This window comes from Anopheles coustani, chromosome 3 (genome assembly GCF_943734705.1).
Source record: "Anopheles coustani chromosome 3, idAnoCousDA_361_x.2, whole genome shotgun sequence".
Taxonomy (NCBI): Eukaryota; Metazoa; Arthropoda; class Insecta; order Diptera; family Culicidae; genus Anopheles; species Anopheles coustani.
The window spans coordinates 45,745,311-45,770,517 of NC_071288.1; the positions used below are offsets into that span (position 1 = coordinate 45,745,311).

Below are 25,207 nucleotides of genomic sequence, written 5' to 3' on the forward strand. Positions count from 1 at the left end.
TAGAGATCCATCGACCAGGAGGTGCTTGAAACTGCTCGACGATAACGACGCGCGTCGTTTCGTATCCGCGCATCGTCTCGACACGCAGGTGGCGTCGTTTTGGATCGTCGAGACGCCCAGCCATTTTTTCGCTTTTTTCAAAGTGTTGTTTACCTTTTGTATGGGCCAGCGTCGAGAAGTTTATCGTTTCCGCGCTTCCAATCATAATACCCTCAATCAGTACTAAATTAAACTCGCGGGGGAAAAATTGCGATATCGATGAAAAAGGACCAAAAATACCTGTTTGACAATAAAACACATATGTGAATACTCTTTTACCGATAATTTAAACTTCAATAACATGAGCATCGCTAGGAATAAGTGTATGGCATATTTATTCATACGTTAATGAAAAAAATTAAAAAGTTGTAAAATCTACTTATTAGACGCTAAATATTCACTTATTTAACACATGTATTAACCTATTTGACCCCTAAACATACTATCCATACAAACGATGAAGCCAAATCCTCCAATCTTATTTTTTTATTTTCCAACAGTCAATCATCTAAACATTCCGAATCTGAATAACTCGCTAACTTCACTTCTGGAAGATCTAGAAAAAAAAAATTAGATAACATTTAAAGTACACCGCTAGGTATTACCGTGGAATATTGGGACCAACCTTTGAATTTCCGATCTCCATGTTTCGATATCACCACGCGTAAGAGCTGGAAATCCACCATCAGAATGATTCGCAGTAAGATCACAAAAAAACCCAAACAGGTGGCTCCGAACCAAACCCAGGGAAAGATTAGTGTTAAGAAAAAATTCTTATCTACTTGCACTAGCGAGGTGCTTTCTTTCGAGAGCGCAAAGTACACTACGAGCCGTCCACAATCAAGCCCACGCAAGGACTCAACCTTTTGAAACTCTGCACATAGCTGGTTTAGTCCTCGCGTAATGAAGCTGGCCGTTGTAAGGGACGTTGCCAGACAGCCAAGGAAAAATATCAACGATGGAAATACTATACGCCAGGGCTGGGGAAGAATTCTGTAACCGAGTCCGTAAAAGAAAACCAAAAGGCAACATAAAACGGTCGTTTCCATGGCTTCTCGTCGGAAGGTATCAGTGTGGATTATACGTACCCGCCAGGTCCATGCATCAGGAAAATGGCTAGCCATATCGTGCAGCATATTCCTTGGAACAAGGGCATGTTCTTAAGTGTTTCACAGTAAGCACCACTGCTCCAGTTGCTCCAGTACTCGTCGATTCCATCTGTTGGTATTTTCTACATTTTAGCAGGTGCTTCGTTTGGTGGAATAAATGCACAATATATTTTACTTACATTGAATGATTGGCTTTGGCTCCGTGGTATTTCCCGGTGGAAGGTTGGGTTTAGGAATGAACTTCAGATGCGCCTCAAGCAAACAGTTGTGTTTATACTCTGCAATAAGCCCATGCAGGCTAAAACTGACTACGACACATGAGGAAACAATGGCGAGCAACGAGACGACGGTGCATGCTGTGATACAAATGATGATAAGATAAAGAACTTTCGCCAACAACTTACCCCACTATCTTAGGACTTACTTTTCCACCGTGGATTCACTTGCGAGGGTTCTTTCTCCACTATTCGATGGTACGATAAAAGCACGGTCATGATTTCATCTAACGAATTGTTTAAGATAGCTTAAAATAATAATTGTACTGCTATGCCGTCGCCTTGCACTGCTCCGTAAACTTTGATACGGCGTTTTGATGAACACACATTTCACAGCCTGCTACTGGACCGCGAGAATAAACAGGGCCGACGACACCATGAATAAATTAAAAACCTTCCGTCCTTGAATCGCGCGGATTTACGTTACGAATTCCACTGTGACTTAGAAATAACGCATTACCTCATTGCGTATGCTTCAGCGAGTTAGTTATGATCTCATCATAAAGCAACATCGTACGTGCACGTTCGCGTGAATCATGTGCTCGGGAACCACGATACGGTACCAGCGACCGATAAAACACAACTAAACTGGATGTTTGAGATATGCTTTTTGGACCAGGGAAAAGGATGCTTCTAAGCAGCAATAGTGCACTATCGGACGCAGCGAAACAAAATGTTTTTCTTAATATTAAAAATCGTGCGTCAGCGAAGCCATAGTAACGATCCTCTCGATCGGACTACGTTCAACCGCGGCAGTTGAACGTGCAGCAGCAAGCCGTGATGGATACCAACAGTGCTGGAGGAAATGAAGCGACACACTGAAACGTGCCTCTGCCGTCGATCGCCCACGCCGTAGAGCGTTGGGAGAGACGATTGCGTCGCGAGAACGCCGCAAGCGAAAGAGCTCTAGAGCCGCGAGAAACGGCGCATACGCGGATTTGTTTGAAAGGGAACGGGACAGATGAAAAGAAATAAAACAAAACAAAAAGTAAACAACACGTACTACTCCGCGGTTTTCGAGTTTCTCTGTTTGACTCTCGCTACCCCATCTGGCGTGGTTGATCGGCAAAAATAAACACACATAACTTTCGTATATTAATTTACTGCTGTGGTGTGAGTCGGAATTGCCATGCGTGCGTTCCGTCTAATGAATGACGAATTTTCTTTATGTAAATAAAGACTGGACTGGGCCCTAATGCTGATCATATGGCCAGGGGTGTGTTTATTTGCGTACACTACTCGTCTTCGGTAAGAAAACAGATTTCGCACCGAGGAAGATGTACGCAAGCATAAAGCAAATGTTCATGGTTTGTTTGCGACAGTAATTCTAAATTGAATATTCTTGTTTTATTCAGACTTTACTAGAAACTAGACGAATATACACATTTTCGGAAGCAGTGTTAATTTACCACCCTGCCGTTGATTCAATAATAAGGTTACATTAATGTACATACATAGGGGTTGGTACAGTCGATCGCTAATTATGTTAATTTTCTTATATGTTACTTGGCAACATTTGCTACCATTACTATAAACTAAACCGTGACTTTCGTCATGTTTCGTCGAGTAGTTGTTGTATTCTAGCAAATTGCAGCTCCGCAGTTGCATGTGCAAAGGCATTTCTTCGAAAGTGGCGAATGTTTCCCCATTTCTTTTTATAAAGTAATAGTATCTTTCGCACATCGTAGGGGTTGATGATGCTATTCATTCTCGCTCGTTCCACATCCTCTCTGAACACATTCTGTATCTATACACCAGAAACCGACCGTCAAGTCTATATATCCATTCCATCTTCATCCAAGCTCCACCAGTCCAGGAACATCAACTAGCAACCCCGTACGGACGCCTACTTTCATGAGGTTTTTCCATTTTTCTTACTCCCATTGGTGCGAACTTGCGAGATCTTCTTTTTCCGCTTTTCACCCGACCAGTCGGCATCATCTTCATCGTCCTCGTCACCGCCAAAATAGTTACCACTTCCCACATCACGCGTGTTTGCAATGCGTCTACTAGCTATACGCGACGAATTTCTACCCATGCCTGTAACATTAAAAAAGGGTTATCAAAATGGGGCTATCGGCTAGCTGTCCCCCCCTTCGCGTACCCATGCACTTCTCCAGATGTGGAGCAAATCTAGATGCGGCCACAATGCGATTGCAGTTCGGACAATGGCAGTCGATCGCTTTTTTGGTGTTTGAAGAGCCGAATACGTCCATGTCCGGGAGATCTACGATCGTGTATGGTTTGCTATCCTCGGCTTCGCCCTCCACTGCGGCACTACAGCCTGTCTTGTTTGCATGATGCACTTCGTAGACAACTCCCAGGATGGCTTCATCCACAAGGGACTCGTACAGATAGTTTGCAGCCTTTTCTCTCGTTTCGGGATCGCTCATGTGGCGTCGGAATTCGCGAATTAATTCATTCTCATCCGCGTATTCTATGTGTATGCCGTCGTTTTCACTCATTTCGCCGTTTCAGTAGACCGCGTCGGACAGGATTCGCTGATCAACTGAACATCAAAACACAACAAATTTTCACAGGCTGTCAGATATCTGGTGCTAGGAATTACAGTTATACTAGCGGGTTCAATCTTCAAATACCCAAGGTTGCTACAGTATTGTACAGCAATGCTTGACAAACATTACAAATCAGGTGTTATTATTTAGTATTAATAGTTTTCAATAAATTTATCCCTCAATTTTGCAAGGTTATCTACCACAAGAAGAAATAGTATAGCATAGTTTGTAGAGGCTTTGGGCCATGTATCACAAGAAGAAATATTTGACTAGAAGCACATAGGAGCTGTATATGAAAATTGTAAAACAAACCTCAGATATAAATTATAAAAACCATCTGTTGGATGTTCCAAAAGAAAATAAAGTTTGTAAATACAATATGTCAAGCCATTATTTAACACACCACTTTTTTCTCAATTTGGGTTTTTCAACCGACTAAAAACAAATCAAATAAATTTCTTGAATCGCTGACGTTTCTGTAAAATATTGAATTTGTTCTACATGCTTTGACCTTAGCGCTAGCGCGACTTTGGTTTTAGCTGTCCAGTGTCGTGAAGTGAAAATTCGTGTTCAGTTCGGATTCCGTATTGTGTCTGCGTCAAACTTTTTCAGTAAGATCGTCTCGAACGCTCCTCGAAGCATCTTGTAAATTCTTCAACGCTTCTGCTGTACCCAGAAATCCCAAACTAAAACAGGTAATTCATAGTTTCTCAGTTGTGAAGAAGTGGAAAAACTCGTTTGCGAACATTGAAGTGAAATTGTGTGACCCATGTCGAGAAAAATCGATTCAGAAGCCTCCAACTTAGTCGATGTAGTGCGCCGCACGGAGTGTGACCATTTCGGTGATAATTGTGATGTACATAGATGACTCAGCGGCAAGGACGCCACCTGGCCCCGTTGAGATGATTCAATGAATGATGAAGTCATATCTTTGCCGTGGCTCGATGCTTTCCCAGCAGCCATAACAACGAAAGGCGCTGCGATGAAGTAGTCTAGATGTTGTGCTACGCCCTTTCTGGGCGCATGCATGTTGGGGCGCAGAACTACGCGAACATGGCACATACCTACATGTGTGCAGGGATACCGTTTCAGGGTCAAGTCTAAGGAAGAGCCAGTCGGTTTGAGGGAATTGAAAATGGGAACGGTTCAGGCCCAACTTTCCATCTCCCACCCCACTACGGGGTGCGTCTGACCTACAATACGGAGGATCTCGGCGACCTCCAGCGGATCCCAAATTAATGTCCTTTTTCATGCAGGCTCCCGTCGAAAAACTCTCAAGACAGCGGTACGGAAGAAACCCGCAGTAAGCGCGTTCGCGGATGACACCGTTTAGTGTGTGGGCGCGAGAATGAGACCGAAGCAACACCGCCGCCGCACAGATAAAAAAGATGCTTGGCGCATACTCAAATCAGCCCTTCCAGTTGTTGTTTTTCACCGTATCAACCTTTTGATATTGATTTTTTGGGAGTACGCACCAAAGACGACACCCCGACAGCTTCGGGGAGATTTGCTGACGCTTGTCCGATTTTTAACCGATCCTTGCCCCATAATGTATGGATTACATAGTATTGTTCTTTAAACTATGTTAATAACTATTATCAATAAATTATGGGGTTTCTCCAAGAGTATTGAGGGATTTTTAAATCATTCATTCGGTCATTTCATACTAAGAGTCTTTGTTCTTCACTCACTTGCTCATTTGTTCAATAGCCATTATTCTATGAGAAAAAAATAAGAATAAAAGACAGGAGAACTAATCGTATTCACATATTTTTTTATTATTTGTAGAAAGATATTGAAAATTTCATAGAAATTACGGTAAAAAAGGTAGAACATTAATCTATCCATTAACGAACAAATACATAATCGAGGAATAATATTTGTAAGGAATAGTAAATAACAAACATTAGGCAAATCGGTTACCTGATTCCTAAACGTACTCTACGAAAACGCCCTTTCAATTTATTTTTTGCAGAATGCCGGCTCCAGCACCCGCGGAAAATGGCCCAGCCGTGCCCAAAACCGAGCTACAGGAGATCCAAATTAAGCAGCAGCAGGTCGTCGATGAGGTATGAACCAGGACCAGCTAATCTGTGATCAATTCAGTAACCGTTCTCTCTTTCTCTCTCTCCATGTGGTCTCTGCGGGGACATCATTTCATGTGCCGCCTGCTGCTCGTGTAGTCCCTGGACAGTACCCGGCGCATGCTGGCGCTATGTGAGGAGGTAAGACAAAATGCACTTCTTTTTGGCACTAGCCGGTTTTTAACTCTAATGCTGAGAATAGTGGCAACGCTTGAGGATATGATCGTTAAGGGTTAATTAGCGAAAGTATAAGAAATGAAGGGCTTAAAGAATGCCCCGCGCCCTATCCCAGCTTTATGGATGCGAAGAGGTATAGAAGATATTTAAAATAAAAGTTTGTATCGAACCTGAGCAAAAAATGAAATTCCTATATAGACCAACAATATTTTAAAGCAATGAGTAGCGGTTCATGAAAGCCCTTGTTGGAACATTTTGTTTGTTGTTTACCTTTTCATTTTTCTACTAGTTCTAGTGAGCGTTAAGTTATTGATTCATAAGTTGCTAATGATCATCTGATCGGTCACGCGATCGGTTTAATCTACATTGTTGAAGGACTAGAGCTGCTCTAACGAGGTCATGTCAATTTTTTGCTTATTGATTCCAAGCTTGTCCAAACAATTATTTTCAAATTTTGTTGAACGGGTGTACCCTCTTCCATAGCATCACTTTTACAATATACGTTTCGCAACGCGTAAAAATGCACTGTTTATAGTTATCAATAAGATGATGATATATATTTCAGTTTATTTTGAATTTTTAAATCTCGATCTTTTGAATGTATGAATGTTGTCCAACAGAAACTGTTTTCAAAAACGAATGTCTGGTTTTTGTTTCTATAGTACCGATCGTTGAACGGGGTTTCCCTTGTTTTGTAAGCAGAATAAAGTTAATTAGGTTAAAAGGATCTATTTCATTCATATAGGTCAAGCAGCATTTGTTAGCCAAGGCCATGATTTGGTAGCTTAAGAATGATTAAATGTTGAGCAGCAGGGATCTGTTGTCACTACTCCTGTATTTGTCCATGTTGAGGTTCATATGTTTCATTTGTATAGCCTTTTGTGGTTTATTTCAATGTTTTTGTATTCTCTTATTTTACGTTGAGGCTGCGTGTATCTGTATGTCCCGATCAATGTTGCATGCCTATGACCTACCAAACATTCGAGCGTACAATCTTACAGTCTTATCACGATCAATGTCGCCTTCTGTTAAAAATTCTCCCGGCCGACATTGGTATCCAAAATAAAACTAAAAATAGTACTTTTATTTCTTTTTTCAATTTTCCAACAAATTTGGTTACTTTTCACTAGAACTGTTTTTATTATTCCTTCTAACTAGTAAATACTGCTACTGCTCTAGCGTACTTTCGTTACACAATCGTGTGTTGCATGAATGTCCACTGTATCCTTTCTTTCAACTTTGAATAATGAGTGATGGTTTTAAACGGAAAACATTGTTATGGTGTTATTATAACAACACCTGCTAACGAAAAGAAAAAGTATCAACCGATAGTATATTGTATCAAATGTTTGCCTATCTGTTTAACCTAAAGGTAAAACAATTATACTAACAAAATAGTATATTTTTTCTATATTCCTCTTATTCCTACCGCGAACATATTTTAATCATTAAACCCCCTTCAGGAGCATGGATTCTGTAATCAAAATTTAAAGATCGCAGAGTAGAAGTTGCAACTGAATGTCAACGTCAAATGTTTTCCAATAAAAGTTGTATCTTTGTGCAAAAATATTATTTTGCATTTCAAATTTATCTACAAATATCTAAAAGCTAAATTATCTAAATCCATATAATACTGTTGATCTTATTAATCCATTAGTTTTTTGTAATTGATCCATTAGTTTATTGTCTCTATTGTGAACTTGGTGTCAGATGTGTTACTTCTACAAAAAAAAAAAAAAAAATGCAATTTTTTTAAGATTTTGATGTGTTTTAGTTCCTATAACGTATTGGTTCTCTAGTGCGTACGCAGTGTCTACAGTAACATCTATTGCAGTTTGTGGACTGTTCGAACAGATAACACCATTACATAAACAAGGAATACAACAATGGAGCAGCACTCAATATAAATTCAAACTGTGCCGTCTCAGAGATTATTAATTGCGATAAAGTGTTTACACAAGATTCTTTTCAACAAGTCACTTGTTTGTAACATAAAATGTAAACCAAATTTTAAGTAGTTTTAGTTGGTAACATTAGGCGTTTTGTTTAAGTTTTGGTCATTAGTTTTGCAAGAAATATTACAACTTTGCTACTACAAATCGAAAAAAACTACCACTGCTTACTGGAAACAAAATGATACAATTTCGGTAGCGAACTTAATGCAACAATTCAACAATGTAAAGCCATACCGTGAAACGTCCATTTGCGTTTGATATCGACAAGCCAAACAAAATATGCTAATCTAATCGGTTAACCAACAGTACTACTTGTTTGTTTGGTCTTGGGTGTACATATGCGTCACAAGCGCTGGCATAATCTACACACAATCGATCTATCCCTGATGCGCGGTAAAACTGTATTATTTAATTACAACTCAACATGCAATACGCACCGAACCCTTCTCAAACGCCAACCGCTACTAATACGCCAAGCACTACAGTATACGCAGAACAATTAACAAATTACACTTATTACTGATTATTCCAAATGCCGCCATATAAAAATAGAGCAAGGAAGCCGGGATTCGAACCCTGGTGGCCCTTGACGATCAGGGAGGTGAGTCATCATATCATTGGACACATAATTCTACCTTATCAACTATTGTATTCATCGAAAAAAAAAACACATACTGACAGACATGAATATATTTTCCGTTACGTTGTATACAAGTACCACCGTAATATTTACATTGGTTTTTGTTAGTTTATTCATCTACACTCAAAACAATTCGATCAATTACACTTTACCCATAAAACTCCAACCTACCCAACATGGGTTTCATTTTTTTTTTGAACCGCTGTTTTTTTATTCTTTATCATGAACCAGTTTGCAAAACATTGAAAAAGCATTAGGTTAGCATACATTAATCACCGTTAGTTATACTCTTTGTTTAAACAATGTCCGCAGAACTGTTGTGATTTCGTTTATCATTGTACATATGTACAATAGTAATTAAGTTACATTTTCGCACATTTTCCGCAAATCCGCCGCACACGGGTTCTGCCATATTTTTTACTCTGTTAAATAAAACTATCCAACTTTTCAGTTAAGAACCAACCTTACGATCTGATTGACAAGTGAAACTAAAGTGTTTCATCGTATATCAGCATGCATTTTGGTTCCCAAGTACCTGACCAAAGTACATTCTACTTTTGCGTGGTTGACAGGATAAGTCAATCGTTATTACGACAGCACACTGTTTCGTTCATGATCTACTTACTCCCGTTTCTAGTTCATCCATTCTTCCGATACTAGTGCTCCCGACACTGAACAAATCTATACCGCACCACCTACCGCTTAATGTAGCTTTCACTAGGTTTTTCGCTAGTTGTACTTCTTCGTCTAATTCTTTCATAACTATTTTCTCTTGCACCTTCATCTTCCGTTTGCTAATTTAAGCTTAGCTTAGCGGCTTCTAACTCTCTACCCAATTTATGATGCACATTTTCCCTTCAGTCTCCCTGCTTTTTTCCGTCCTTTCAAACATTTTAGTTCTCTGTATTACTTGTTTTTCTTTCTATTTTTCCTTTGGTTGGTTACATTTTTGTGATAGTCTTAGTTGGGTTTTGAGTTGTGATAACATGTTAACTTGTTACTTTTGTCTTTTGTTGGGTTTATTGCTTCCATTCGTGCGTAGATTCGCTTTATATTCGTTGTGTACTGTTTGGACTACTTCTTTAGTTCGGTTTAACACCTTTGTCCCATTGATTTTTGGGCTCCGTTTACGGTTGTTTTATTTTCTCGTTACCGTGAGTGTTCCTGTGGTGTGTTGTGCTAATGAAACGAACTTAAATTTTAAGACAAAAAGAGTGTATAATTGAACTGTGACATCGTGCTCAATGCTCAAAGACGGATCGGAGATGTTTTATATGGTTAAGCGTAAATCGAAGATCGTAAAGCGTGCTAAAACGACAAAGATTATTTAATATTGCGGAAGGGTTATTCAAGAATGTATTTTTAATAGATAATGTATCGCTGATATTTAGTAACCGATATCGCATCACGAGTATACACTTCATAAGTGCCATTTGAACGCTAGGGCTATCCGACTGACATGACTGGATCGATGATTCAATCGACAACGGTTCGGTAGTACTGCCTTTGCGTGGCCCGGAGAGTGGTAAAAGTTAATATGCACCCTTGAGTGCGCTGCAGGGATAATTTTAAGCTATCTCGTAAGGGTCGTCTTAGAGACGGACCGCCGTAGTACGTGAATGCAATGCTAAGATGATATTTGTGATATTTTCTGATCTAGAGCACTGAGGTGGGAATGCGAACCATCGTAATGCTGGATGAACAAGGAGGTAAGATTTATCCACTGTTGAGATAGCAAAATCCAACCAATAACAATAACAAATAAAATAAAATATACACACAACTGCAACCAAACCTAACAAGTTTGCTCGCTAACAAGATAGGCTTACGATACATGCAACAGGAGAAAACTGAAACTAACAGCCGGTCGTCACTCGCTTTTCTTTCAAATGCATTTAAAACATCCCCTTGTCTTGGCCGCAGCTGACGGATTTTTTTTCTGTTATGCTACCGGTATCACACCTTAGAACCAATGGCGACTTAAAGGCAAAATGTAGTGGAAAGCACAAAAAAACAAACAAAAGGCAAACGAGCTGATAAGCTGAGCACAGATATAAACCTAGCAAGGAAAATATCACAAATCAACAAGAAAAACCAGCGAACCAACTTACCAAGCTAAACTAACGATGATTCACCCACTAAACATACTTACAAGAACCTACCAATCGGAAACAAACAAACGTACCAATGAGCACAGCACTAATCACTCTAAACTCTCTGCATCTGCATCAATAAAACACCACAACAAACAGGTATATTAAAAAAAAAACAATGAAGACAATGATGGTTCAACAAAATATTTTATATAGATATATATTTAATACTGTTACCAATTATCTTCATTTTTCGTTTGATGTGTTTCGCGAGAGTACAAGAAGCTGTGAAGCCAGCCACACTCGTTTCGTGTTTTTTTTTCAGTTTTGTTTAGTGGTTCTTGTGTTTTGTGATAAGTTTTTAATTTTACCTTTGGTAGCGTATTTATTTTTTATATAAATGATGGAACTAGTCTACGAGATTGTACCGACCATTGCTCCAAAGAAGCTTTTTATTATTTTCTTATGACTTGACTTATATAGACTTACGCAAGTTTTTAAAATTTATTATCTTGTTTTGTTTTATATGATGATCAATTATGCTTTTTCAAATCAAAAACAACTCGTTAAAAATTCAGATTTTAAACTTGTGGTTATGTGAATCTGATCTTTTAACAATTGGTATATTGGCACATAATTTTTATTTGTTCTTCTTTTTTTGAAATTTTGTGGTGATTTTAAGTTGCTTGTATTCAGATCATGGATCATGAGAACTTTAACAAGCTAAAGTAGTTATCCAGCCTTCTTCTTTATCTTATATTTTGACCCCATCTGTTCTGTACCGATCGTTATGTTTCAGACCTTCGAACGTTTTGCCTTTAAGTGATGTGTGAAGTTTTAAATTCCCCTGCTCGCCGGAGCGCCTCTAGCGTTTTGCTGGTTCCATTTTTGTTCTGGTTAATTTACTTTTCTTTACCAAAAAAGTTTGGATACCTTTTGAAATCCAGTTGTTTATTCATTACTTTTATCCGTTGGTTTCGTTACCCAGATATGGTAGAACTTTGCATGACATACAGAAAATGTTACTCTACTTTGTCTTCCACTACTTATTACTATTACTGCTACTACATAGCCTTATTCTAATACTACTACCTACCCTACACCTTTACTACTACTATTTCTACCGCTATCACGTTTGATTCCTCTACCAGTTTATTTGTTCGTTCAGTATATCGTTACCCTTCCAAAACCTTCCATGTACACACATGCTCTTTTGTAATCCACCCCCTATCTGCAGAAACAGTTACATCTATCGATACCTGTGTTTGGATTTCGTATGTCCTTTCGTATGATTGAATGCACCGTTTCGAAGTACTGTGTTCACACGACCACTGGTTCGCATTAATTCCTTCAATACACCCTCTCAAACACAACCAACTGAACCGCCATCCACTCGCTGTAATTCACTATCACCCCTTCGAACGCCTTCGACCACCACCTCCAGAATCCTCGTTCATAACACACAACTCTTATGTCATGCCTTTACATAAAAAAGGACCTCACTGATCACCGAATTGTTGATAGCGAATTCGTTCATCGTACCATTTAACTTGCCATACTATCCATATTTAATTGGCCTATATTTTTTCATCTCTTTGCCCTTCCCTGTGCTCACACACAATGTTCCCCGTTATGTTGTGTTGTGTTCACGACCCACCTCTTTACTCCTTAATTAAAAACACGAAAATGAACATCAACTTATCAACCCAACAACGTAACAACGTGTAATAACGCGCAGAGCAACTGGATCGGATCGAGGAGGGCATGGACCAGATTAACGCCGACATGCGTGAGGCGGAGAAAAATCTGAGCGGCATGGAAAAATGCTGCGGTATCTGTGTCTTGCCGTGCAACAAGTAAGTCAAGACGTGGCGTCCGGGACTTGCATTAGTGGTGCCCGACCTAACCGTTTTGTTTCATTCGTGTCGGTTTTTTGCAGAAGCGCATCCTTCAAAGAGGACGACGGTACCTGGAAGGGCAACGATGACGGAAAGGTAGTCAACAATCAGCCCCAGCGAGTCATGGACGATCGCAACGGTTTGGGTCCGCAGGCCGGCTACATTGGAAGGTAAGTAAATGCTGCAAGAGAAATGAAAACCGAAGATAAGACCATGACAACATTGGGTGTATTGGGTGTCCTGTCTGCACTGGCTACAAGCTGTTCCGTACTCTCACCCACAGGATCACAAATGATGCCCGAGAGGACGAGATGGAGGAGAACATGGGCCAGGTGAACACGATGATTGGCAATCTGCGAAACATGGCGCTCGATATGGGCTCCGAGCTCGAGAATCAGAACCGACAGATCGACAGAATCAATCGCAAGGTACGTGTCCTGTTTCGCTTCGTTCCGTTCGCTTTCTCTCGTAGCCACCAGGCTGTAGGACAGATCATTTGGATGCACTACTGGCCAACGGTGTCGGTAGCGTTTGCTATTTGCCTTTGACCAGTCGTACCCGAATGTCCCTGTTTTGTGGCGCTCGTTTGGCGACTTTGAGCGATCGTTTGTTTTGTTTCTTCATCTTCTCTGCTTTGTCTGTTCCCTGCAAAACTGGAGTGGAAGGGATGGAGGGAGAAGAGGAAAAATAAAACGAAACGAAACAACGAAACAACTCCTCAAACACCCTTCTTACTATATTAGCCAAATAGTCTTTCTTAGTTTTTTGATCAGATTATTACATCGTTAAAACATACATTCGTTTTTCACCATTACTCGTTTTTGGTATTTGTGTTCGGTTTGTTCGTTTGTTCCAAGTCGAACAATAAACGGAATAACTAGCTAGTTACCACAGAACAAGTGCCAAACAATAAGAAAACATACATAAAAATGACATAACATAATCTTGCAGCCATTTTGCTTGCGCACTCTAGTTTTTATCGTTTGTTTTCCACTCGGTTTTCGGTTGGAGGAACCCGAACTGATGTTTCTCTCTTTCCTTACTTTGTCTTTCAACTACTAGTTTTCCTGACGATTTCCTTCCTTCTTTCCCGATCGTAATGTCTCTATCTTTCTATCTGTTTTCGTCTGTTGTACGTTAGAGGAGAACTGTCTGTGTTCTAGCGTTGGATCGCGTTGTTGTGGTCTAGATGTATTTTCTATTGTGTCTGGTTGCTGTTAAAACACACGATAACAAAGCAGATTTTTTTCCTCCCCTCCACTCTGAATATGTCCACAAGTAACACACAAACAAGATTGTCCTTCTTTAGAGATACCGCTCTACCTCTCTGTGTGTGTATCTATCGTTTAATTTTATCCTTTAACGTGATTTATATAAGTTTTTTACTTTCCGTCTACCAATTACACACTCTGTCGCTCTGTCTGCCTCTGTGTCTTTTTTTCTGTCGTAGGTTCGTTACTGCCACGATGCATAGAAGCATCCTTGTAGTGTGTTATTTTTAGAGCTTTGCACACATTGCAACGCATTGTTCCGTTTCAGGCGAATAGTTCTGTGTTCGACGAACGAATGGAACGTTTGAACCATGCGAGCACCTTAATCCTTCATGAACCCAACAACGTTTCATAGTTGTTTGGCGTCATTATTTGGTGTTTAAATTGATGAGAAAATTTATTGAAAATTTTTAATCATAATTTTTATTCCATATTAGATTGAATTGGAATATTTGTTCCCATTGGATGCCACTAAATTTGTACAATCTTTTTTTTTTTTATTCCCTCCCATTTTGAGTCATGTTATTTTATTTTCTGGCATTCAATATGAATTTTTCTTCCAAATCCAAAGCAAATGATTGAGTTCCAATAATTAATTGGCAAAATATTGGGCCGTTAGGCATTCAAAAGAATACTGCAAAAGCCGTTGATGGTCACTAGATGTTTTATGATTTTATTCTATGGCTTGTTTAAGTTCTTGCTTTCGCGAAGAGTTAATACTATACGCGGTTCATCCCAGCCGATTTATGCCTCTCGTTATCCCACTCTCTGTATTTTTCCTTTGCTTTTATTTTCTATTTCGCCTCTATCTTTTGCTATCCATGTTCGTTAGTTGATTGTGTTGCTCTTGAACATGTCCTAATTGTACCAACGCAGTATGTCGGCGTGTAACCGTTACATGTAGGCATGACGTGTATCTCTCGCATTCCCACCGACTGTGGAGAGTCTTGTTTAACCGTTCCACTTGAAGAATCTGTCAACAAATAAGCGTAGATACAACCGCTGCCTGAAAGGATGTGCTAGCGAAAGTGAACGCTGTAGAATTTGACTGGCGGTGACTGGCTTTTTTCGGTTCGTTTTCTTCAGTTCCCATTTGGGCCGCATTTGCATCAGTTCGTATGTTACATTCCAAATTATGGTTCCATTCTACAAGAATTTGAAATCAATTTTTGTTAAGCAATTGGCCTACCTCTTTTGTTTGTATCGTTAATTTACAAACCGAGCGGCGTACGTTCATTCGATTACATTGTGCAAGCAAAATTGCTTGACCATGGTGTTTGCTTAAGCTTTTCATTGCGCGTTGAGCTGTAAGCCAGGACAATATCAAATTCTGCGGCGCAACGGCTTTCCACTGCCAAAAGTGCCCGATCCCAGCCGATCCGCCGTCGTCACTAAACGGTAGAGTATTGTGATTTTTCTTATCAAACCCTATTGTTGGAAAACCAATGCGTGCTGGGAGTAAGTATTTAAGTTGTGACCCATACCCGTTTGGTAGGTAGAGTCGACTGTTTTTTTTTCAAATATCTATATATGTGAATGTGCCAATGTTGATAAGTAAGTTGCTCTACGCTCGTTGCCATACAACATGAATATCGATGAAAACTACAGAATAACCGAATTCCCAGGAGATACTTCCGCAGAAACAGAGATACAGATTAGAGCCTGCAAGACCGGACGATGTCAATTCGTATAATTTTCTTGTTTATTCTTACATATATGGTTCTGTTTATGTTGATGTTCAATGTTTTCTTTGCGCTTTGCAGCCGCGCTGGTTCTTGCTTTATGCGATCCTTTCGTTATCGATGGATTTATCTTCGCAGATCGTCATCAGCAATATAATGCAACGACTTTCTGATTCCAACCTAAACTATGGTGTACAAAATTTGATGCTTCTCTACGCTAATGCTTTCAGAGTGTTTTATGAACGAATGAGCTTCTCTGCAGTGCGCGTGCGTGAAATGTCCGCAACGTTTGTTGGACGATCTCGTTAAACCTTTGAGCTACGCTTTTTGAAAATGTTCTGTTAGATTTTAAAATTTACATTTGGTCTTGACGTAGCTGAACAGTTTGTGCTGATCTTGCTTAAAAGCGATAATAATCGATTTTTTTCTAATGTGCAGACTTCGTCAAGATTAATAACTACAGTCAATTGTTAATTGTTAACAAACAATTTTGTTTGGAAAAACATGGCTGTTAGACGTTTCCAGATGATTGAAGTCATTATTGTGCTCTTTTTCTTGCCCATTTGAATTTTGTTGTAATTTATACCCTTTTCAAATTTATAATGTAGGTTTAAAGTTCACGGCTACAAAAAGTGCGGTTTTTAGTACACTATTTTTTTAACCATCTCATACCATCCTCCATCTGCTCGAATTGGTTTATTTTGTTAACTACCAAACAATCCCCAACGAGCGCATTTGCGCGCTTCTTTTTATTGCGTTTTGAGCAAGCAAAATTTTTCTGTGTTCGTTCAAGAGTTCAGTTCTAGTTTCACAATCCTTTCGCGCGCTCTCAGTTTCAACGAATAATCTGATTGAAAACCAAGTGCTCTTTTTCTTTTCCTAGTTCATATAGATATATCTTACCTTTACGAAAACCCCTTTTTGTTTATGTTTATGCATGTGACATGATTGTTATATTTTGATACTCTTCCAACGATCTAGGGCGCATCCAATGAGGACAGGATAAAGGCGGCTAATGAAAAAGCGCACTCACTTCTCAAATAAAATGGGTACCGAGTATATATATATCCGTGCATATATATAATATACACACCTAATTATACATATATATACATATACTTGTATGGTTATCGTTATTATTTTTACTTCCTCCATTTCGGATTACGAAACGAGCAAAATCGAAAATGTAAGTTGGTAGTTACGTTTTTCCTATTTCTACTCATATTTATATATGTATTTTTATCATTAGTTTCTAAAAACTACTATTAATGCGTGTTATGGACTATATTTATTAATTAAACGTATTTTTTATGCAAACATGTTCTTATACACGTAGGATGTGATATTATATTACTCTGCTGAATCTATAGAACAGAAAAATTACTCACACAAAAACATAAAAAATAAAGCCGATGTTTACGTAAAAGAAAAATAATCTGATCACTGCTTTTATTTGAATTTTGTTCAATTATAATTCCTATATTCTAAACTTTTCCCAACCTTTCTCTTCAATTCGTTTTTCTTCACTGCAAATTTGCCGAATGTAACGATAAACAATTGTAGGCAATTATATGATGGATAAAACAATATTAGGATGTTTTGTTTGAGAAAAATTACATTGGCCGAGAAAAGAATTTTTAAATTGTTGCATAATTGCCTGCTAGTTTTTTTTTTATTTTTCTTACCTGCAGCAACATATTTTTATACTTTTCTATTCTATGCTCTATATATAAGTTACCTGTATACAAAGTCTATTTGAAACAAACAAATATGCATTTTCTTTTCAAATACTTCACATCTTTTCCAACTTCTCCACACCCGATGATGAATAGCCAGTCACCCTTTTCCGGGATTAACCCTACATGAATAACCTTATTTTATACAATGTTAACATCCATAGGGAGATTCCAACGCCACCAGGATAGCATCAGCTAACGAACGAGCTCACGATCTGCTCAAGTAAGATGGTACGCTTTCGCAGACGCTATGTGACGGCTCGGGCAGCTGGCAGACCACCGTATGGCAATAGTGCAGCATGAAACAGTGACGATAGCAGAACGGCCGTATAATTTGTTCCGGGTCCTCATGTTGGCTGAACGTAGGCATTTTTGAAGGCAGAGCACGGGCCGAACGCGACTAACAAAGTGAGCAATGCAAAACATCATTGATCGAGATCCACCTAAATTGAGTTGAGCATGTCGGAAGGGAGAACGCAGGAGAAGACATACTGCATATACAATTACGGAATATACATACCATACCAGAGGTGGAGGTAATTTCAAGTGTCGACTAGACTGCTTCGCATTTAACAAACCGACGAGAATGAGTTTCGCACGAAGCTAGCGAATTAATTGCAAAACACTGCTGGCCATTTACAAATCGATGCGCAATACAAGAGGAAAGCAACAATCCCGAATACATTACGCAAACCATAGACGACGACGCGCCAGTGATAGAGCGGTGAAAATGTTACAACGATAAGCTTAGGTTTCATTGGGTTGTGCGGTTCTTTACTTCGTAGATTCGTTTCCTCGTCCTTCAGCAATGGGACGAGTTGTTCTTTTGCGTGAACAAAACCAAAGGTTAACCATTTTCATCTGCTGCGACAGTTCATCACTTTCGACATTCTTTTTTTAACACTTCTCTTTTTGAATGCTGAGTAGGCTTCGTTTCACATTTCAGGCTACCGGGACCAAAGTATCCTGTCTTTTTTTGTCGTTCTTAACTGTGAGCTAGTCAAAAGACTGTACAGTGCAATGAGGCTCACACTTTCGCACCTTTCATCCTGTATTGTACCGTAAAGTTGGTATTTTGTTTGTCAACGTAGGATAGGAAAAAAAAATCTTCTTTCCTCTTTGTTCGCGTAAGGAACGCTTTTCCGGTGGGTGAAGAAAAAAGAAAAAGTTTAAAAAAGATGGTGCAAACAAAGAGAAAACAAATCGATGAGCAGCCGAGGCGTGCTAAGATAGCTCTCTGGTTGATTGTTCCAGTTTCCGCACGTTTGCTGTGGTGCATTTTAATCCAATAAAGGTAGCGTAGCGTTTAGGGTTTAACTACAGATTGTGGGCAGCCGAAAAAAAGTAGCAAGAAGCGGTATATCGACGCGTGTTGAACATCCTTTTCCCGCATGCATACCAAACGTTTCGTTTTGTTCGTTGGTTAAAGGTATCAAAGTGGCGTGGTTTGCTTTTCTTCCCCACCGAGACAGAGAGAAAGAGCAAAAGCAACATGTTTGTAACAAACCAAAACGAACGTTTTACAAAACCGCCACTAACCAAAATATGAAAGAGGCTGACATCGCTATTACGCAAACACTTCCTTGGTTGGAGTTAGAGCTGATGTTAAACAACACACAGAACGTTGCTTTATGTGAAGGACTCGCAGAAGACGCATAGGAATGTGTTTCAATTATGAAAAGAAATTTCTTTGCGAACAATCTACTCTGCGGGAAGAAAAGAACGGAAAACAACAAACCTTACTGGACGGAAACGTCTTGGGGTCGATTTTAACGTAACATTCGATGGTCCTTACAGTGCTTACCAATAACCAACTACTCTAACTACCCGCCCTATTCTATTTGCTAATACTCTCTCTGTGTGTCTCACTGGAAAGTTCGATCAGCAGGTTCGATATGTGTGTGTATTGTGAAACTGCAGGGCAGCAACATGTTATTGCAAACTAGCTGATAGGCGCCTTTTACTAGTACTACAGCTAATTTATTTGAAACGACCCGATGTGTTTTTTTTAGAAATTGTTCTCTCATTCCCCACCGCTGGCCTAATTTCTAGGCAGTGTTAGTGACAATGCTTGCTGCTTAATGATGTTTGGTGGAGGTTCTAACGACAAGATGTGAGTTGTTTTAAAACTGTGACCCACATTGTTTTACTGGTGACAGATAATCGAAGCGACCGATGAAAAAGGCTTTAATATGCAAGGACATCCGCTTCCGCAGGATGTACGCCCTAGAAGGTACTTGGTAACGAAAAATAAATAGTTTCGCTATGCTTGGAGTTTACTCATTCGGTGCCCGCCAAGAGATAGTTTGGCCATTTTCTGGGTAGCTCTCGTTGCGATAGTTCTTATTGGCATTTCTAGCATTGGCGATGAATAGCCAGCACTCAAACGTAGAATTTCAGCACCACCGGTACGTGCCGGTTACGAGCAGAGCGTTAGCTGTAGATGATCCATTTCCACTTAACCCGGGAGCATCGGTTTGGATTTAAAATCGAGGGAAGAAAATCGAGTGTGTTTGATTTTTTTTTCTCGCGACACCTTTGAATGCACCGGTTCAATTTCAATCTCCTACCTAGCATCAATCTCAATGAAATGATCACGAAACGAACAGAAAACAAAACAAAAGCGACACATAAGGGAATACGACGTACCGAAAACAGGCCACCAGCAGTAACCTAATCCACAGCAATCCCCCCCGAACATTCAGCGGCGGTTGGGATATTTAAAAAAACAAGAAAATTACCTTACATTAAAAGACAAACGTACTTTAAATATAAATATACAAACTTATTATACATTATAAATGATACATTATTTACTTAGCCTCTCGAAAGCAAGTAAATGTGCAATGGAAGCGATAATATCATATCAAGCGAACGGTGTGAACGCAATCAAACGGAATATGATGATAAACATGAGTTAGGAATGTTAATTGAGATTGAAAAGAAGCAAAAGAGCAACACTCACCCGAAGGCGAAACGTGTATTACAAAGCAAGCAAATACATTGGCAAGCATATGGAGCATTTAAACCAAAAGCATCACCTTAAGAAGTGAAGCAAAGGGAGTAGCTTAGTGAGCAAATGGAAGAAACAACACGTCCTACGTACGATGCTGACAAAATGATGATGATGATTGCAATATTATTGCGGTGTCCTACCGATCAAAGAGGCTTGATTGATAAACAAAAGAAAAAAAAAACGCATTAATCCAAGGATATGTGTAGCAGTCCAAGTAACGAACAAACTTTATCATATACCAAAATACTGTTGGGCTTACAGACAGCGACAGAACACTGAACACAGAACACACGCGTTCAAGTATATACACTCATTATTATGTTTGAACTAATGACGTTGATTGACTAGATTCATCAGCAATAATAAACAATTGTGATAATACAATACACGAGAAGCAAAACACAAGTGAACAAGGAGAGGGAAGGGTAGAAAATGAAACCAAATGGAAGGAGAAAAAGGATCCGCAAAAGCGATAGAAGCACAGGATAATGGTAGGAGCAGCGAGGCGATAGGCAATTCCAACACGAACAACTACTCCATCGGTTCGCCATGAGCGTAGGTGATGAGTTCAATGTGAAGGGAATGTTATACAGAACACAGGCAAGGGACAACAAAAAGTTAGAACAAGGTAATGGAGTGGCAGGATAAGTGGTGGAATACTTAGAGGTTCATTTTCTTCGGAGCTGCATGCCGAGATCGATAGTCGATCGCGGAAGTTAAGCGTCGAAACGCACGCCTTTTTCCGGAAGGGTCGCAGCATATTTCGTTTTCCAATGTGAACGCTTCGATGGCGGAACATTTAACAAAATTAAAGCAATTTTAAAGTGTAACTGTCTCCCCGCATGGGATGTTGTTTACAGTTTTCTTCGTTCTTCAATGTTGTTACTATCGATGGAAATTGTGTCAGATGGAGGTGTGATAGTTGTGTTGAAGTAAACCTAGCAATAGCAACAATCTATCTCATCCACGCTGGATGTGGCTCGTTGAACAGTTCGTGATGTTTGCACATGTGTTATAAGTTCGCAGCAATGTTGATAGCGATGCTCTATCCGGACTGGGGTGATTATTTCTTCCGATCCTTACAGAAGTTACCTTCTGCCTCACAGTACCACACTTTTGTGTAGAACAACAATTAATGCACCAACCAACCAACATCTTCCAGTAACCGGTCATAATCTGCACCCACAACTAATGTTTGCTAGTCGTTTACTTCAATCCCCTCAAGAACCCAATCCGCATGTAATTGAACCGGTGGTGCAGTCGTGCACCTAGTCGTGGGCTAGCCTAAGGGGGTGGCGACGGGGCTGAGGGGAGCTGCACTCCTTATTGCCTCAAGACGATATTATCTGTTGATCCGTTGTTGCTCCTAATGGAACTGAATAGATACAAATATTGCAAATTCAGATAAAATGTGTCCAGAAACATTCGATGCAAGTATAAGACGTGATACGTTAGAGGTGGCATTTAAAAAAACAAAACGCAGGAAAAGAAAACAATGAAACAGGCAAAGAGTAGTGGAACCGAACAAAAGAACAGACGAAAACACCCAACATTAGATAAAGCAAACTACATCTCTTAATACCTAGCGATCCTCTATCGGCACTAAAAGCGAACAAGTAAAGGGAAAACGCAGTCATACCATCTCTTGTTGTCTCTTTAATAAAAAAAACTCTACGTGTGTATAAAACGAATAAAAAGGAAGGCAAAACTCCAAACTATTACCATTAATTCTGAACAGCAGCAAACAATTATACAGTAAGTAAACGCAGCGCCTCTTGCTAAGCAGTAGCAGTAGCGTCCTCTCTTTGATATAGGTTTTGGCGATGTTTTCTACTGATTTGTCTTTCCGCGCTTACTCAATATAACTAACGAAGCTACGCATAAACCAACACTCTTCTCAATAGAATTGGCAAAAGTGAACGAAGGCACAGGAAAGGAAAATAGATGGAAAAACAAAACGCAACTACCATTAAAAGAGAAAAGGGTATATGAAGAGAAGAATTGAACAATTATGGGGGAAAGATGGTCGACAACAGGAATGACGAAGAAACAAAACATAAAAAATGCAAAAGTTTACGAAATGTTATCTAGTTAAGTTTGGCTACAAAGAAAATTACTCTTAGCGTAAATGAATTCGAAAAATTGTAAATAGGAAAAAACACACGCTCATACACACACAAGTACATTCGTACAGAACACAAGAACACATCGGGAAGATATTCTAACGGATCGTCTCACGCAAACAAGAAACGGCACATACGACAGCAACAAACAAGCATTTCTAACGTTGACTCTTGTTGCTGCTAAAAAAATGATAACAAGACCCGAAAAGAGGAAAGCTGTAAACCATCTGATTCTTCGTAGAAGAACTATGGTGGAACTTATTTTATTCCTTTCACATTATACAATACAATAGTAGTGTGGTTTGTTGTATGTATATTGAACTAGTTTTAATAATTTATATGCACTCAGTGCGATTGTTCTTGTTTCTTGCTTTCAAAGTTCAATTTTTGCTAAAAATGGACGCGTCCGACGAGAGGAACGACCGTGCTCGAAAGTATAAAAACATAAATGAACAAGAGTTCAATGAACACACACGACAAAAAAACGGCCAAAACATTAGACAAGGATAACCAACCAACACAAGAACACTTTATGCATATAATGTTGCATAGACAAATTGCACCCAAAACCAAGTGATCAATGTGATGCGAGTTCTTATTCTTCGTTCAATTGTAATGTTATGTAAAATATTAAATTTTTTTAACTTGCTGTAATTTGTATTAATATCAAAATTGAACAATTTGAACACGAAACGATTTAATTAAATTAGGAGCTTTATCGATCATGATAAGTTGTTGGTTTTGTTATATTGCATTGTCCTGTTCGGGTTTGAGTTTCACGTCATTTTCCTCATGATGTGATGTCGTCAAATGTTTAAAACAAGGACGAGAACATGAAAAACTTACATCATGGAAAGCGTTACCGCGATCGTTTCTATGGCGACTGTGACTTGGGTGTGTGCGGTGGCAATAACTGCTAACGTTTGTACATAAAAATGTTGGATTTGAGGGAGATCTGACCATTATCCCGACGCAATCATCTCCCAATTCTTCAGCGTTCGCTTTTTACGTCGTTTGGTGAATTGGTTGCTTCATTGCTGCAAATATGTTTGTGTTTCTTCTATTCCAAATATAGTGCACGGGTAGAAGATAACACACAGCGCACTCGCTTTCACATTTCACAACACACTTACAAAATACACCCGGACACATTCGCATCGCATGCATCTACAAGGGTGGGAGGAAGGGATAAGAGACAAAAAAAGCTTTTTTGGTATATTTCGTATAAGAGCAAATTTTCAAACAAATAACAGATACTAATTCAAAATTGATAATCCAACCAGAAGAAAAAAAACCAATGCGTATAAACTAGCTGCAGATTAATTGAAACTGTATTACGGTTAATACTTTTTAAAAATGTATTTCAAGTATCCTGTAAAAATAAAATGATTATAATGGACCTAAAGTTGTGAGTGTGTAGTTTATTGTAACTTTTAGCAAAACATTCTTATTCATGTTTTCTCTATTTCATACCATTATTTTTTCTGTTTTTGTGATCATAATCTTTATTTTAAAGAAGACGTACCTTTCAAAATATCCCTTTCGTCCTTGGTCGGCCTTGGTGTGTACATCTTTCATGGAATCAAGCAATAGCATGCAATTGTTTTACCCAAGATTTTACCAAGAACCCAGAAATCAGTATTTTGTAAAATAAAATATAATTATTGTTGAAAAGTGGCTCTATTTGGTACATTCTATTAACTCGTGTAATTTTTTTTCTTTTTTTTTTTAACCGAGTTGTGTTGATGTTTGTTCTTAGGTTTCGTTGTATTCTAATAACGTTTTGATGGTGACTAGAAACATACCGGAAATAATTATCAATATAAGTAGTACATACTAGCATAGCCAATTTACGTTTACTTTTCGGTTTGGTGGCGTTTCGTATGCAGTTTAAATTGCACTTATTTTAAATTTTAATTTTGTTCACGAAACAAAACACCCGATGCCGGAGCACCGTTAGGCCATTAACAGTACGCATGACTCAAAAGCACGTGAATTTTAACGAGCCACCACCATGTCGGAGTGTGTGATGCGTCACGATGAGGCGTACCGTTCCGTGGTGCTTTCCGGAGTCTTTGTCTGAGTTTATGTATTATAGGGCGAGCATAATGGTATGCTAATGTACGGTTTTATTGTTCTGCGTTTTTTGCAACTGTATACATTCTAGAAATGAGATGAAAAATAATTACTGCCATCTCAGGAGCGGAGCGGCAGCATGGCAGGAAAGAACCACTCCACTTATCTCTCGTCAAACCCTTTTTCGAGGCAGAAGAGTCAGCTGTCACAAGCCTGTCTGTTGTGGAACCGCCCGGTGGACACTGCTACAGCAGCGTACGAAACTGGTACGAAGCAGCAGGGTACAATGTCAATGCACCGAACTTGCCTGGTGCCACCTTGAACTTCTCGGCGCGCTTGAAGTTTAAACCTGGGTGGGTTGGTGGGTGGGTCGTTGAAAGGAGAGATGCCGCTTAGCGCGAAGAAATGTTGGTCTGCTGGCTCGAGCGAAGAGTTCGCGGGAAAGGAAGTGCGTTGTGAAATAATAAATTCATCGCATTCTTCCCGGCCCGCTCGACGCTCCGAATCCCCGTTGTTT

At 39.3% G+C, this 25,207-nt stretch overlaps 3 protein-coding genes across 5 annotated transcripts; 1 reads left to right on the plus strand and 2 right to left on the minus strand.

The window, feature by feature from the left end:
• Positions 1-363: 363 nt before the first annotated feature.
• On the minus strand, positions 364-2,210 carry LOC131258843 (uncharacterized). Its single transcript, XM_058260232.1, has 5 exons — positions 1,573-2,210; positions 1,328-1,504; positions 1,128-1,257; positions 665-1,032; positions 364-595 (listed from the first exon to the last, which is right to left on the minus strand). Exons 1-5 carry the CDS (start codon positions 1,640-1,642, stop codon positions 540-542), a joined length of 801 nt encoding a protein of 266 aa, XP_058116215.1. The 5' UTR covers positions 1,643-2,210; the 3' UTR covers positions 364-539.
• A 534-nt stretch (positions 2,211-2,744) lies between these two features.
• Positions 2,745-3,916, minus strand: LOC131272813 (SAGA-associated factor 11 homolog). Its single transcript, XM_058274673.1, has 2 exons — positions 3,528-3,916; positions 2,745-3,463 (listed from the first exon to the last, which is right to left on the minus strand). Exons 1-2 carry the CDS (start codon positions 3,886-3,888, stop codon positions 3,276-3,278), a joined length of 549 nt encoding a protein of 182 aa, XP_058130656.1. The 5' UTR covers positions 3,889-3,916; the 3' UTR covers positions 2,745-3,275.
• Positions 3,917-4,496: 580 nt separating this feature from the next.
• On the plus strand, positions 4,497-24,013 carry LOC131260418 (synaptosomal-associated protein 25). Of its 3 annotated transcripts, XR_009178157.1 has the most exons (9): positions 4,497-4,634; positions 5,915-6,008; positions 6,123-6,164; positions 10,456-10,504; positions 12,627-12,744; positions 12,828-12,956; positions 13,070-13,214; positions 16,721-16,925; positions 17,640-24,013. XR_009178157.1 is itself a non-coding variant. In XM_058262132.1 (8 exons), exons 2-8 carry the CDS (start codon positions 5,916-5,918, stop codon positions 17,700-17,702), a joined length of 639 nt encoding a protein of 212 aa, XP_058118115.1. In that variant the 5' UTR covers positions 4,497-4,634; position 5,915; the 3' UTR covers positions 17,703-24,013. The 3 variants fall into 3 exon arrangements, 2 of the variants coding, with proteins under 2 accessions (XP_058118115.1, XP_058118114.1); XM_058262132.1 differs by lacking the exons at positions 10,456-10,504; positions 16,721-16,925 and adding an exon at positions 8,708-8,756; XM_058262131.1 differs by lacking the exon at positions 16,721-16,925.
• Positions 24,014-25,207: the final 1,194 nt, after the last annotated feature.

Excerpts from the sequence above, each read along its gene's own strand:
- LOC131258843 (XM_058260232.1), bottom strand. The coding sequence starts at position 1,642 with ATGACCGTGCTTTTATCGTACCATCGAATAGTGGAGAAAGAACCCTCG. Across the intron at positions 1,505-1,572 it reads AGTGAATCCACGGTGGAAAA|CATGCACCGTCGTCTCGTTG; the intron begins GTAAGTCCTAAG and ends TTTGTATCACAG. Across the intron at positions 1,258-1,327 it reads GCCAAAGCCAATCATTCAAT|ATGGAATCGACGAGTACTGG; the intron begins GTAAGTAAAATA and ends AAATACCAACAG.
- LOC131272813 (XM_058274673.1), bottom strand. The coding sequence starts at position 3,888 with ATGAGTGAAAACGACGGCATACACATAGAATACGCGGATGAGAATGAA. Across the intron at positions 3,464-3,527 it reads ACATCTGGAGAAGTGCATGG|GCATGGGTAGAAATTCGTCG; the intron begins GTACGCGAAGGG and ends TTAATGTTACAG.
- LOC131260418 (XM_058262132.1), top strand. The coding sequence starts at position 5,916 with ATGCCGGCTCCAGCACCCGCGGAAAATGGCCCAGCCGTGCCCAAAACC. Across the intron at positions 6,009-6,122 it reads AGCAGCAGGTCGTCGATGAG|TCCCTGGACAGTACCCGGCG; the intron begins GTATGAACCAGG and ends CTGCTCGTGTAG. Across the intron at positions 6,165-8,707 it reads TGCTGGCGCTATGTGAGGAG|AGCAAGGAAGCCGGGATTCG; the intron begins GTAAGACAAAAT and ends ATATAAAAATAG.